Source organism: Sceloporus undulatus, chromosome 1 (assembly GCF_019175285.1).
Source record: "Sceloporus undulatus isolate JIND9_A2432 ecotype Alabama chromosome 1, SceUnd_v1.1, whole genome shotgun sequence".
Classification (NCBI taxonomy): Eukaryota; Metazoa; Chordata; class Lepidosauria; order Squamata; family Phrynosomatidae; genus Sceloporus; species Sceloporus undulatus.
In genome coordinates, this window is record NC_056522.1 from 229,668,060 (window position 1) to 229,683,781 (window position 15,722).

Consider the following 15,722-nt stretch of genomic DNA (forward strand, 5'->3'; position numbering starts at 1 on the left):
GGAATATCTAGCTCCTTCCTCCACTATTGCCTCTTCTCCACCCCATCGATTCATCAGGGTTGGAAAAATGTGAGATGGGGATGAGGAACTACAGAAGGGAAGCTAAATTTTCGCCAAGACCATCTTGCACAAGCATGATATCCTGCTTGCTCCAAACTATTCTAGCTCTAAAGCATGAGATGCTGTTAGGAGTGAGGAGCCATCAATGCTTGTATGCAGTGACTGATGAGAGAGGAGATAAGGGTGGTTGTGGTAGATAGTAGTTACTTCCCACTTCTTCGGGAGTTCATTGTTTTCTTTGGCCCAGTAGAGCGCGCCCAAAAAGGGCAGTCTCCCGGCGCCTGGTTTTGCTCAGCAGGGAAGCCACAGCTTCCAGACCTTCCCACGGAGCAAAAAGAACCCGCAAAAAACGGGTTCTTCTTGTGGCGCCATTATGACGCTGCAACGTGTGGACGCTAAGTGTCCGTCATGTCAAAATGGCGGCATACATCTGTACAGGGTGACGCTATTTTGATGTACAGAATATGTGCTAGATTTGCAGGGTGTCTATAAGCGACACCCCGAGGCAACCCTAGCACGTCATCAAGACATGCCATGAGGCCCGTCTGTACCGGGCCACAGTTCCCTTTATCTAGGAAGGCCCTGTTGTGGCCCAGAGTTTTCAAGCATTTTGTTTGTGTCTTCGGCTGAAATTAATTAAACCTCATCCAAACAATCAGCAGAGCTCAATTTGGCTTCATTTACCATGGCATTTTGTTGCTTCTTATGAACTTTTGATGCAATTTATCACAAACAACTAAATAATAGTTGAATATAATATATTAATACAATACAATAATTGCTGAAGAGCAGGGTATAAATATTCTAAATAAACAGAGAAATTAATAATAGTTTTAAATGGGATATCCAATGTATTTATCTGAACTCATTATGAATGGAAAAAAGGATATTTTGGGAACCAAATCTATTTTAAGCAGTTATTTCAGCTATAAGCACTTTTCTATTATGAAGTCAAAGGCTTTCATGGCCGGCATCCATAGTTTTTTTGTGGGGTTTTTGGGCTAAGTGACCATGTCCTAGAAGTGTCTATTACTAACATTTCGCCAGCAGCTGTGGCTGGCATCTTCAGAGAATGCTGGCATGGAAGAGAGAGGGGTATATATACTGTTGGATGGGAGGAGGTGATTTCCATGTTGATCTGTGTATTGTTCTGTTGTTGAATGGCAAGACCTACAGGGCGTCCATTTACTTAATGATCCCTTGTCTGCTGGGAATCCCCCTCACCAAGAGCTTTCTATTAGCTCTTGGCAGAAATAAAATGGCAACACATATACTGAAAAAATGTTATGAGCATGTGTCAAGTTGTTATATCTCAAATGTAATGGAGCCTGCAGTAACAGTAATAAAGTTAATGTACAAAAGACAACAAGGTACACAGAGAATTTCTGTATAAGTAACAACTTTATTGTAACTTGATGTCCTGAAATGCAAAAATATTTTCAGCAACAAGGTACAAAAAGTATTTCACTGTTAACATCAGGCGGATATAAAAGGCTGGATGGTTTTTGATGCAAGTGTTCTATCATGATAGGTAATGCAAGTAACTTTCAACTAAGACCAGGTTTAAGTTTTCCAATGTTTTGATTCTAAAACAGGACTCAAAAAATAAAATAAAATAAAATAAACCTTCATTCTCACATATCAAAATCCAGATTTTAATTAAAGAATATGATCAACGCAAACCACAGCAAACACTGACACAAATAATGAGAATCCATTTCAAGGAAAGTCCATTTGCTGCAAGCAGAAAGCAAGTAAATCAATGCAGTTGTGTTGTACAACAGAACAACTGGTAGTTCATAGGAGGTCTTAAGAAAATTCAATCAACCCAGCCAATAAAAATTTAAACTGGGGGGGGGGGGGGATAATGGCTTTAGGTAGTCACCTAACCTAATACCGAATATCTCCAACTGATAATCCTAATATTTTCTAAGGGAACTTCACAAGCAAATTTTAAGCTTGAAAGGTCATCCTACTATAAAGGAGGGCAATGTTCAAACTATGCTTTGTATTTTTCTATCTGATGTAGTCGAGAGCACATTGCCATTCCACATTTAAAGAATTGAAACGGGGGAAATCCTACTAAAATAATCCTTATCCCTTAATAATCTAAATCCTTTAATCTGTCTCATCTTGAGTCCACAGGAATGCCTTCAATCATTCTGGAAAGAAATTCAAAAATATTTTGAAGTTTTAGCTTTTGAAGGTGGTCAGGTTGATGAACATATACTTATTGTCATCCATATTCACAACTTCCTTATGAATCAGTCCAGGGAATTTTCAGAATTAGCCATCTTTTTAGCTTGCATTTCAAAAAGGCACTATGCTTTCATACTTCAGCATGCAGTAAATGGACTGTCAAAATCGGGGTGGGTGACTGAAGTTTCCTTCACTGAAAAAACACTGTCACATAAGTCATTTAAGTGGAACCTCTGCCACTTTTAACAGCAAACTGAGTCCTATTTTTCGGAAAATAAATCTTTGTTAAAAACCACACATCATTACACAACACATGCAGGGCACTCCCTTCAGGGGAAAAGTTTGATAGTGATGGCTGATGGGTGTTTAAGGGGCAGAATTGGCAAGCCAAACATGGCACTTTGATAATTGTGCTGAAAAATCCTGTTAAGTGAGCTGTCGCCTGCCCTCACAAAATGTCTAGCTTTCAGCTAGAAAATATTTATAAATAAACTTTTTCTTCTGAATTACTTTGAAATTCACCATCTATTTTTATGAAAACAGGGAAAATACACACAGTCTGCCATTACTAAGAGAAAGTTGTTGTTGCCTGCTCTTTCTGGAAGAGTAAGACAATGCAAGTGGCTCACTGCAGAAAAGAAAAGGAATTATAGTGCACCCAATGCACAAAGCATTTATTTTATTCTGTTTATGTCCTTTTTAAATAGCCAATGGATAATATAGTAAATAAACTGTCATAATTGGCTATTAATGTCATGTATGGTATGCATTTGCTAATTTTGCTGGATTTTTATAAAGAAGTAGATATTCTTACAGCAATGTTTTGGCCATGTTTTTGGTATAATGTGTGTTATTAAGGTTCTTTAAAACTAAATAAAATGCTTAAGATGTTCCATTTGTTTTCTGTATCTAAAAACAAGCTGAAATTGACAATTACAGTATTAAATATTCAAGTCACTTTGCATGTTATAGCTGCAAGTTTCAAGATGCAAGGTTTCTCATAATGATTATTTGTTACACTGCAGCACAAGTTTCTCTGACACAAAGTGGCACACATTCTTACATTTCATCTCCGCTAAGAACAGTATAAGAATGTAATTTAGATAAAGGGAAACTTCCAATAAACGTTAAAGCCTAGGATGCCTCCCTGGATAAAACATCTCTGTACCCCTTCGGTTCACTGAACAATGATTAAGCACACTGAAACCACAAGGAGTGGACCTAAAATGGCCTTTCTAACAGTGCCTTAAGATGGCACTTTACAATTTACATTGATTTCACTTGGAAGAACAAGTTCAGCCAAAATATGGATATTCTGGATTGGGAGCACTCCTCTTATCCCCAATTACTCTTTAAGAATGGTTTACACAAAACAACAGTGCAGAATAAACATGCTCCAGAGCTTTCAGGCTATCAGTACTTCCGTACTGAAAACAGAAAAGTGACACCTTTTGATAAGATAAAGAAATTTATGGACTAAGTATATGAAACAGATGGGGCAAACAAAATTGTTCATTGTAAAATTCAGAGGAATTCCCTTTTCTGACAGATAAATGCAACTCATCCCACACAACAGATATAGCACATCACCATTTTAAAAGTAAAATTCAATGTAATAGGTCAAGAGACATTTACATGTGCACTGCTGCAGACAAATCCTCCCAATTGTAAACAATGCTAGTAAATATACTGGAAGTGGTGGCATTAAAGCTAAGGTTTGTATAATATGAAACTGGCCCATTACAAGCAGTTTACAGGTTGTTATATCCTTTTCACATTATGCAGAATTTCAATACCATCCACAATGCTAGTACAATAACAAATGCTAAAAACAGCAAGTCAGTGCTTACAAATACTGACATTTCAGACTTCTATTCTTCCTCCTAAGTGTGTGTCTGTGCAACTTCCACTAGTGTGAACAGGCTTGTGCGTACACACACTAAAGGAACATAGGTAAGCCTGTCCTATGTGTGAAAATAGAATGGATTCTAACATGAACACTTGAGATATTCACTTTGAATCAACATCTCTAAAGTCATGCTTTCCTTGTTTGCAGTAACAAAACTAAATCCCATGTGGCTGTGGGCATCTTAATGTATTTCAAAAGTTAGGCCACAATTACTGTACCATATTTATCAAAACCAAAATATATATGTACCACACAACATACAAAAGTTACACGTTAAAAGTGCATACTAAGAATCCATAATTTGGCCCATTTCTGAAATTTACATTTGGTCATTCTTATGCATCCTTGACCTTCCACGTATTACACTTGAGAAACAACTATTTATTCTCAGCACATTTCACTTATCCTCTCCCCATACTAGCTTTCACTCTGGTTCAGTCCAACATAAAACACCAATGTATCATAAAATAATACAGGCCAAAAAGGGTTACTGTGTGTTCCTTTTAATACTTGATGGACACACTCACACAGTAAGCATTTGCAAATTCTCCCAAAAATACATTTCTGGGCCAAGACATTGCATATATCCCTCACTCACCTGAACCAATGAAAAATAAATTATATTCAGAGTAGTATATTGCCACAGCATGCCTGGCAGCACCCTTTGAAGGTAGTCAGAGGCACTCGAAACACAATACTTGGACTGGAGTGCTTGCTGGCCTTCTGTTCAAGTGCTTTAATGAGAGGCTTGTTGAAACCTTCCAGTTACCACAAGACCAAATGATAATCTTTGTTTTGGGATGGGGGGAATGATGAAAAAGAAAGGAAGGAAGGAAGGAAGGAAGGAAGGAAGGAAGGAAAAGGAGAAAAATCCCTTTCAAGAGCAGTCTTCATTTATCAGCATTACTGCGTTATGGAGCTAGTGCAATCCTACACAGCCGAGTCAAAAAGACAAGGCACAATTTACAAAACAAAACAAGGAAATCACAAATGAACTAGAGCAGTTGACGTTAAGGCCTTTCAGTGAACTGGAGAGTTATCAGTCTAATTTAAAGCTGATTATTAAACCATATATTATCCATTCTCAAAAGCTTTCAGGTTCTGTTCAGTGGACAGGGGTAGCAAATTCTGACAGATGTTTTGTTTAAAAAGCCCCTCTGGACATGGATGAGGAGTCATTAATTTTCTATAGTTCATGGAAGATTTCATGACTGTTTTAGTCGTTTGCGTGGAATGCCAAACTGTGGACACTGTGCAGATGCTAGCGCACGGAAGGCCTCAGCTACTAAGTGGGGATGGGAGTGAATCATCGACTTCCAGCCTGCTGTTTCCATTATGTCTGTTGCTTGGCTGTAAAACAGAACAGTTTTATAAAAATCAGTTTATTATTTAGGTAAGAATGCAACCATCTCTATGTCCATGCTGATCCTATTAAGTTTGATGGCAGATATTCCCAAGGTATAATCTAAACCATGTATAATGAAAGGTGTCTGAAACTACCTGAGGCTGTAATCCAATCAACACTTATCTGTGAGTAAGACCCATGGAACTCAATGAAGCTTCTGAGTAAATATGCTTAGAACTGTATTGTTTAGGTCAATTTTCCATCTGTTTCACAAGCAAGATGAGTCACTATAAAGAAGGACAATCTAATTGCTACAGTTCTCTGGATACAGTTCTATAATCTTCCTCTGCCTGCCCCATTGAAACTAATGGTGACTTAAAAGGAATTTAAGAACAGAATTAGATGTTTAAATACAGCTGCCCTAATGATGTCACATAAATTAAGTCTGGTCATGACTACAAAAGCTATCTTTCAGACCTTGGTTTAAGGTTTCAGCAAGTGCTCTCTACTGTTCTGGGTGGATATTATATGACTATCCCATGAGACCTGACTTAATATATCACATTTGTTCATAGGAAAATGGAACACATTTCCTGTCAATGTAAGTGATCTATGTATTAGGAAATAACTGTCTCAGTTTATGCACAGTTTCCTTTTCTTACGTTAAAATCTACAAAAATGAATAAAAGGAGAGAAACCAATAACAGAAAGTTTTTTCAACTTTTTAGCAGGAGAAACATGAGAGACAAATATACGACTACCATGGGGGTAGATTGTTCTAATCACTGGAATAATTTCTTCTGCCCCAATACAACTTAATTGCCAGGTTCACATAACATGATCAGCAATGGGTTGAGCTAACCATGCTTTATTAACAGATGACAAAACTAACTGGGTTGAAGTCAAAGGCTTTCATGGCCGGCATCCATAGTTTTTTGTGGGTTTTTCTAGAACATGGCCACATAGCCTGAAAGACCTCAAAAAACTATAACTGGGTTGAGTTATTTACTTTCCACCTCTTCTGTCAGCCCCTCCTTCAGTTCATTTAGAGAAGCCACAGTTTGGAACAAAACAACACAGCATATAATCAGATGGTGGTTTGTTGCTGGTTAACAAGTCATGGCTTGTTAGCAGAGATGGTTAAAAATAACAACAGGCCAATTTTCAGCAAACCATACCAACACTTGTTGAGTCATATGAATGTGTACAATGTCAAGACAATGAACACCTGGTTGATTGCAGACAATACTGAAGTGAGAATTGTATACGTACTTGCTGTTCCAGTTTTTCCCATCTTTACAACCAAGTTGCCGAAGAACACTGCACCTGCAGCATGAGAGAGTATTAAGATATTAATTAATATGTTTCAGACTTTCCTTTAAAGGACAAGGAATTTGTTTAAAACAAGTTAATTGCATGCCTGTTAATAAAGTCTATTGCTTGTGCTTTCAACTGTTCTGCACTGTGCAAATCTGCGAGAATCAGGATCTCTGCAACATTTTCTACTGAGAGGTTACTACACAGAGCTTCTTCACACATGATCTTCAGCCGCTCCAGTGCATACTAACAAGAGAGAGGGAAAAAAATGCTCAATTTTTATATTTATTCTTTCCTATTATGCTCTGAAAAGCAGACATTTCTAATGCTTAACAGGAATTCTGAAATGCCTGGCCTCTCACAAAGACATGTCATCTGTTTTAAACAGAAAGCACTCTCTCGCCCACACATTCAGTGAATGGTCAAGCAGGGGTTGTTTTGTAGTGGCCACATATTAGGTATGTATTTAATGGTACTTTCCCCATTTTTAGAGACAAAAATAAGCAGTTCCTGACCCAAGCTTCAAACAAGTATTAAGGATTCAATCTAAATGCCTCTGTATGTTTCCTATAGTGCTGAAGACTGACCAGAACTTCTTGGAATTATTCCTTCTTTGTTAATATTCTAAGAAATTCATAGTGCAGAACATAAGGTGGCTGTTCATCATGTTCCCTGTACATTCACCCAGAACTTTTGCAGCTATATAGCCAATTGCCTAAACCATAGATGGAAGATTTTGGGCAGGTGGGTAGGTCAGGGCCCCCCATTTCCCCAGCCCACTCCATCTGCCAAGGGCACAGATCTGCACTGTGTCTCCAACATTTGATAGAAATTTGCTTCCAAGAATGCAAGTTGGTTTCTAAATAAGCAGAGCGTCCCAATACACCTTATTTTAATACAGTTGGAGCTATGTATGGCCCATGGGCTCCAAGCACCTGCATTAAGCAATTTCAGTAGAATTCCTAGCTCTCATATTTTCTTATACATTTCTAGGCTCTTTTTTCAAACTACTGAACTATTTTTGAAATTTTGTTCAAACAATGTATAAAACCCTTGTATAGTATTACATAAATAATAAATAAATTACTTACTTTGTCTGCTGCAGCCAACAAACTGTCAGCCATTTTATCAAGGTTAGGAGCTTTCCCCGTATAAATGAATCTCATCATCTCTTTAAAAACTTCAGGGTCTACATCATTTATTTCTACACGATTCTGTTACACAGAACAGAACAGGGGGAAAAGGTCTTGTTATGATCCACTTATGTTACATAATTTCTATGATACCTTAACTATAACATTATAGTTACTAAGTATCCATAAACAAAAACCAAGGTTGGTGTATTAAATCTATTTCAATGTTATGCAACTGAGGACCCAGTTTTGACTCTTTAATATGCAGTGGTTTAGATCCATAAATCTCCATGAACATTACATACAAGCTTCTAGTAGAGAACAGAGAATAATATCACTTATGGCTGTGGTCCCCAAACTATGCTATGTCTGTTTGTGATCTTAATTTAAAGCAGATATGCATGAGAGCCAAGACCTTTTATGCAGTAGTGTCAAGATGCTAAAATGTCCTATCATGAGATAGTCAACAGGTTAGATCACTTGGTAAGCAATTAGATTTTATTTTCAAGAAAGAGGGCTTTCTTTTGATCGAGCATATTGTTTTATATGTGTTTATTTTGATTACTGCTAATTTTCTGTGCTGCTAAGTTTCCTTTTAGTTATATTATTTTGTCAGCCATCTTGAGTCTTTTAAGAAAGGTATCACAGAAATTCTGAGAGGTGTTATACAGTGGAAGATCGGAACATGTATGCTTACATAGTTCTCCATCTACTTTTATGCGTATGGCTTCTCAATCAATTTCCTGTTTAACACACAGTGACATTTGCCATGACATGTAACTCAAAAGACTCCAACAAATTCTGATACAGTACTGAGTTTGCCATTTTGCTGACAAGAGGGAAGATAGTGAGCCTTCACTTCATTTCCAATTCACTTCTATTAAAAGGTTAAAGGATCATCTTAATAAATCCACTAAGCACTCTATAATCAAAAAAATATCTTGAACTATGGCTGTCACTGAATTACAACATGATTGTCATACAACAGTAGGTTAGACAGGCATATTTACTTACTTATATTACTAATACTTTAAAGTTATCCTTCTTGTGCAATTTTAGCAATAAAACATACAAAACAATTTGAAGAAAGGATGCCTCTGCTGAAAACTCTCTAGATTTTACATAGATTCATAATTTAAATTTGCATACCTTAGCATATCAATAAAAACAATTCTGAATAGCGTTCCCTAATTTATGCATGCACAGAGCATGCAGCAGGTGCCATTTTAGAACAGGGGTTCCCTCCTGTGCAGGAGAGAGTAGAAATACTGAAATTTATGGCACAGAAACAGGTAGGCCAGATTGTGCCACATATCAATCTTGTTGTAAATGCAGGCATTCCTGTAAGTGCAGGAAGACAAACTGCCTCTCCTAATCTGGCACCCTATATAGCTCCAGTTGTTGTATTATAAATAACATTTTTGAAAACTGCCTGCTGTGCAGCAAAAATTGGGGAGATTTTATTAGTCCTGTGGGTTTTCATCATTTAACCTAGACGATTAATTGACTAGGTGCTGCTACAGCCTTAATCTATGCAAAACCATAAGGTTTTATATGAACAACTCAGGAATTGATTATAAGTCAGATAACAACAGGCACTTACCTTTTTGCTTTCCTCCATTTCATGTTCAAACATTGCATTAAAAACAGGAGAACGAGCTGTAGTAAGGGATATAAGCATTAATATTGTACCAATACTGCAGTAACTGGATTTAAAACATTATATAATACAGAAGGTACCTGCAAGAATAGATTTATGAGCTTTGAATTCTTGTCCTCCTACATAAAAACTGCAATCTGTAAATCTTGTTGTTTCCCAGAGATTTCCTAAATCTTCAGCTAGTCGACATTCAGGTACTTTTAATGTATTTGTACTGGACTGTCCTGATATGTTCACTGAATCTTGGACCACACTCACCTAGAAAAAGAGAACAAGGTCATATGCTAATAATCATAACATTATAGCTCCTACAGTTACTGATCTGCACTGATCAGTCCACAAGCAAATGAAAAATTAGGTATTTCAGACACAATATACAATACTATTCTGGAAGAAAGTAATTAATTATACAAAGTGACATTCATCCATTTGAACAACACAAGTTAAGCAGTCTCTAGTATACTGAAAGTGCAAAAAAGTCAGGGACAGACCTTTCTTTGAAATTTACCTCTAATGAAACACAACAGCAACATGCAATATTGCTATTGTCTTTCACATCAGTTTTTTGCCCTCAGTGGTCCTTATCCTTGTTAGTATATTCAAAACCCAGTAAATGTGAAAAGATATAGTTATAAACCTAAACTATGTTAAAAAATGTATAGAAGGCGTGTTTTTATTGGTAATCCAGGAAAGGTTCTGATAGCTAATTTATTGTACTTCTGTGTGCGGGTGAAGTAAACTTTTTTAAATAAAATAAAATAAACCAAGAAAAAAATTAAGTAGCTTAACCAAGTTCAAAAAGAAATGGCTTTGGTAATGACAGAGTATAAGACAAGAATGAGTCCCACAGTTATCAGAGGTATTCAACAAGGTAACTTGGCTCTCTCTTCTGAAGCCCACATTGTATAACTATTGCATCTTAAATAGTAGAGAACTGTGCTTTTTACCCAGATATCCCTTGTATCCCTTGAGACCTACGGTTGAGAACTACAGAGCTACAGGTTGATTCCCCCTTATCCAAAATGCTTGGAACAAGATGTGTTTTGGATTTCTGATTTTTTTCAGATTTTGGAATATTTGCATATACATGCAACGGTATCACATATCACAGGATTTCCGGGTTTTCAGAATAAGAGATACTCAGTCTGTACTACCAGTCAGAAGAGACTGTGTGTGTGTGTGTGTGTTTTGCTTTGTTTTTTCTGGGTGTCAACATTATGTTCCCATGGTAACTGTCTTGGCCACCATGTTTCCCAAATGTATGCAGAAGTATTGCCGAAAGCTAAGATGTCCAAAGCTAATCTCTTAGATAAATTATATATTTCTATCAAAGTATTTTTGGATACTGATAAATTCTGAAGGGGGCTAGGCTAATTTTCCTAAGTCAAATAATCTAACCACTGCAATGCAAAACATTTCACATGCACTCCTAACTTCCATCCTTATTAAGTATTCCCTCATAAAATTAGTTTGAATTATAACACAAACTATTTGAATCAGGAATATTTTACAGAATAGGAATCCTTCCAGTTCTAGATATGTGATGCATCCACTTACCAACTGAATAACTGCATTCATAACAAATTCATCACACAGTTAATTTAGACTGTCTATCTAACTAAAATAAGATGCAGTATATTTGCACCATTTAGTCTCTGGGGCCACATTTCAATTATTCTCCCTACACAGCATAATGACACATAATTAAGTTGTAATCTTGCCAAGAAAATTTTGTACACATTTCTTGTAAATACAAAGATCAAAGTAAACTTATTAGCACTTAGAGCATCTATCATCCCCCTAAGCCACTAATCAGTCTGTGGCAGCAGTGATAACCTGCCAATGTATATTTAACACTCACAGCACTGGGATCGTAACCTTCTTGACTGGATTCCATTTTTAAGCATTATAAGCAGTCTTACTGGATTTGACTAAGATCGTTTAGGTTACTGCCATAATTTATAGCAATTTACATATATTTTTCTCAAAGGCTAAAGAACTACTCCACCAAAGAATCTATATTCATTGGATTTTCCAGTTAATTTAAATAACTCACACTCATTCAATCTCTTGTGAATAGTAAGGGTTACCACTATTTTGTGACGTATGTTTAAAAGTTGAATTGTGCCATAATGATTAATTTGTAAATATTAAATGTTATCAAGGGAGAGTTGCTACAGAGACCTTATTAATATATGGAAAGTTGTTGTGGCCTTGTAATTATGTCCACACCACTGCAATTTTGCTAACACTAGTTTTCAGCACTATATGCACTAACCAAGGACATAAAAATTTAGTTCTCCAGTTGCTACTGGGGAGTTTAGAAACCAAGCTGGGTAGAGAAAGCTCAGTTTCTGTCACAGCAGGAGTTATTTTCTGATATGTACACTGCACTGTATGGCCAAGATCCAACATTGTTGTTCTGCTCACAAAAGCAATTGTGTCAGCAGATGTAGGAGGGAGTTTTGGATGGTTCAGGAGGTGAAGAAAGGAGAAAGAATGCTCTTCAAGCAGAAGCATGTTATACAATGTTAAATTTAATCTTTTATTTCCTTTGCTACCTAGCATCCCTACAGTCCAGTTCTCTAATATGATCACCACAGAGTAAGAACCTAAGAACTAACCAGTAGCCTAGGGTCAGTTCTGGTTAGTACTCAGCTGGGAAACTGCTAATGAATACCAGGTGCTGTAGGCTATATTTTAGAGAAAGGAACTGGCAGAACCACCTCTGAGTATTCCTTGTCTATGAAAACCCTATAAAATTCATGGGGTTGCCCTGAGTCAACAGGAGATTCGAAGGCATACATGCACACCTGTCTTAAAAATACTTTACATCCATTTTTCTTATCAATCACACCAAGTGAACTCTCTTCAGAGCACTGACTCTATGAAAAGCCTCAAAACCTAAAAGTCAACAGTTGTGCATAATGCAATTATGTCCTCTAAAGGAGCAATTCTGTTTAGGTGAGCTCCAGATAGGATTCAGGGTAAGTAGTGCCAACAGAAGATAGCAATAATTGAACATATTAAGACAGGTAGGTCATCACATGCTCCTTTTCTGCTAGCCAAAAATTGGCCTGAATCTAATGAGTTAGTCCCAACTAGAGTAGATCCACTGAATCAACTGGTAAATGGTCAGTCAATTCAACTGATTCAACAGGTCTATTTTAGTTAGGACTACTAAAAGGATTCCACCCATTATGAACTGAATCCTATCCGGTGTAGTATGCTAGAATAAACATTATTACTCATTGGCTATGCTCTTTCAGATGTTACAGTGTAGTTCCTAGTGCAGTCAATCCTTCTGCAAGCACACATACATTCCTCTCTCAGACTTGGGATTTGATGGGTGGGGAGTTAATTGACCATTCTGCGATAAGTGAACTCAAGACCACTGTGCCCATTACACAATTGACTTCACAACTCTAGGATTTGGCATAACTATACTGGCATATAATTACACTGAGATAAAACTGCATATGATCTTGGCAAAGGTTTAAGGGATCTTGCAACTATGAACACTATTGCCAATCATGAGGGGCAGGAATTGTTGCAGCCCTCCTGATGCTGTCAGGCTTCAAGTCCCAGAATCCCTAGCCATGATAATTGATGGAGAAGTGCATGACTCCTATCATGACACACACAATACACTGGTGCCTCGGGTTACGAAATTAATTCGTTCTGCCATTCCTTTCGTAACCCGAAAATTTCGTAACCCGAAAAGGCTTTCCGTTAGCACTGGAAAGCCTATAGCTGCACTTTGCAGCATTTGAATTTTGCGCCGAAATGAATTTCGTAACCCGAAAAATATTTCGTAACCCGAAACAGTTTTTGCCAATCCAACTTTTTCATATCCCGGAAATTTCGTAACCCGATCATTTCGTATCCCGAGGCACCAGTGTACTGGTATAGGTGAACTGATGGTCTCAATCAACCTATAATACTCTAAAATAGGTTTTTGTATCTTTATATATTTATTTCTAAGCTATGTCTGATAGAAGTCTATATATGACAAAAAATTAAAATTCCAAAATACGGATTCCTGAGGGTACAATTCGGCACATCCTGTGCTCCAATACTCCAAATTGTTTTGAAATAGCCAAACTAGCATAATTATTAAATCCAAAGTAGCTTTAAAGCCATCTGAGTGGAACTCTTTTTGACAGGGAGGGGAGAAAGCCTCTCTCCTACACTCTGCTACAGATAACAAGGTTCACACCAAAGGAGGTGGACAGCAAGAATCATTCAAGCACTCTAGAAACCTTTGGGCAACAAACACATGCCTAGGAAGTAACAAGAAAATGGAAATTCATTTTCCAGACATCAAAAAAAAAAAAAAGTTACTTCCTTTCAATCAGCAGCTTCACTACATTCCCGCAAGATGAATACCATTTTTAGCCCAGGACCATTCCTTAAACTCTCCTTTCACTTCACACTAGGTAGCTATACTCCTGGATCAGTGACTTATTTATAGAAAATTGATCTTATATCATATACATAACAAAACCATTGAGCTCAAAGCTTTGATCACAACATTTTCTTAACAGAAAGGATAAACAAAACATTTAAAACATTCCTCATTTCTCATTCATAGCCATGGAAACCAATATTCTCTTTTAAAAAGCACTGGTTGATTACCTACCTCACAAAATAATGTAAGCTTATCATCTGGTAAAAGACCATTAGCTTCATCAAGTAAAAAGTCTCTTCGAATGAATTTTTTAAAACCCCAGTCTTTGCCTTGAACAAATCGATATGCTCTTTGGCTTTCTATAAATAAATAAATATAAATAAAATAGCAAAGGTTCAATTAAAACAGTCTTATTAGAGTTTTTAAATAATTACACATATGCAATGAAATACAAGAGACAAATATAACCAAATCAATCAATTGCTATCACTGATGTAGGTTTGCAAGTATTGTTTGTTTTAAAGTACAGTGCGCCTTCCCTTACGCGGGGGATCCATTCCAGATACCCCTACATAAGGGGAAATCTGCGTATGCTCGAATATGGGGAAATCCGCGTATGCTTGCACTGCATAGGAAACAATTAGGGCATGTATTTGCGGCGGCAGCGCACATGTCACGGGCACACGCGACATTGATTTTACTATCGCATGGCTTCCGTGTAAGCTGGAAGCCACGTATAATGTGCCCACGTATGGCATGGGCGCACTGTAATATCCTAAACAATATTTATCCAAATGAACTAAATTTAGGAATTGCATAGGTGAAAAAAATTGTACTTACTTTGTTTACAGTTTTGTAGTAAGACACAAAATATGTCATGTTTCACTTCTTTCAGGCATTAATACAAATTTTAAAAATTCACTTTTATTCTGCAGGTTTTTTTGGGGGGGGGCTTTTTTTTTTACATGTGTCATGATCATAGTGGGTGGGTGGGCTAATTGGAAGGTGGGACTAGTATGGCAAGACTGATGTGTGTCACCATTTTATTTTTAAATATTCAAGGCACAGTAACCAAAGGCTAGCAGGACTTCTGAAATGGAAGTTAGTATTTTATAAACTTTATTTACATGCAGTCATGCCTCTGTATTTGTTGCGGTTGGGGCGCCTGGCCACATGTGCACTCCCTCACTCATTGGCTTGTTCACTCACTTAAGTGAGGGGAGGAGGGAGGGGTAGCCCAATCTACCGTTAGCTCTGATACACCATGGGGACTAAAGCTGCCCAATTCCTTTGCTGCAATGGAACACTTTACCCTGGTTGCTGTTGCCCTGCCCCTAGCTCAGCTGAGCCATGAAATCAATGGTGAGGGGGTAGATCAGAGTAACCCCTCACCATTGCTTGATTTTGGAGCAGCTTTGTTACTGAGAAGTTACTGGGAAGAGGACAGCAGTGACCGGACTGAAGCACTCCAATGCCTGTAATCGCAGCAAGGGAGATGGGCAGATTCCATTCTCTTTCTGTGTGTATATGTGTTGTGAACCTGGAGGGATTAAAAGCAATTTTTAAAAAAAAATCAACAGGTAATGGTGGGGAGAGTAGACAATTAGACGTCCCACCCTTACTCGTCTTCATTCACTGGGGCACAAAGTGGGAAGAGGACTGGAAGGGGAGGCAACCCATTAGACTAT

General features: G+C 37.4%; 1 protein-coding gene across 2 annotated transcripts in view; it reads right to left on the minus strand.

The window, feature by feature from the left end:
* Window positions 1-1,442: 1,442 nt before the first annotated feature.
* SPOPL (speckle type BTB/POZ protein like) overlaps window positions 1,443-15,722 on the minus strand; it is a 38,078-nt gene continuing 23,798 nt past the window's right edge. For both annotated transcript variants that reach the window (XM_042444307.1, XM_042444314.1), the window contains exons 5-11: window positions 14,266-14,393; window positions 9,704-9,881; window positions 9,567-9,622; window positions 7,922-8,044; window positions 6,934-7,076; window positions 6,786-6,839; window positions 1,443-5,518 (exon numbers count right to left, since the gene is read on the minus strand). In XM_042444307.1, coding sequence (XP_042300241.1) covers window positions 5,374-5,518; window positions 6,786-6,839; window positions 6,934-7,076; window positions 7,922-8,044; window positions 9,567-9,622; window positions 9,704-9,881; window positions 14,266-14,393 — 827 coding nt within the window. In that variant the 3' untranslated portion in view covers window positions 1,443-5,373. The remainder of the gene's footprint in view (window positions 5,519-6,785; window positions 6,840-6,933; window positions 7,077-7,921; window positions 8,045-9,566; window positions 9,623-9,703; window positions 9,882-14,265; window positions 14,394-15,722) is intronic.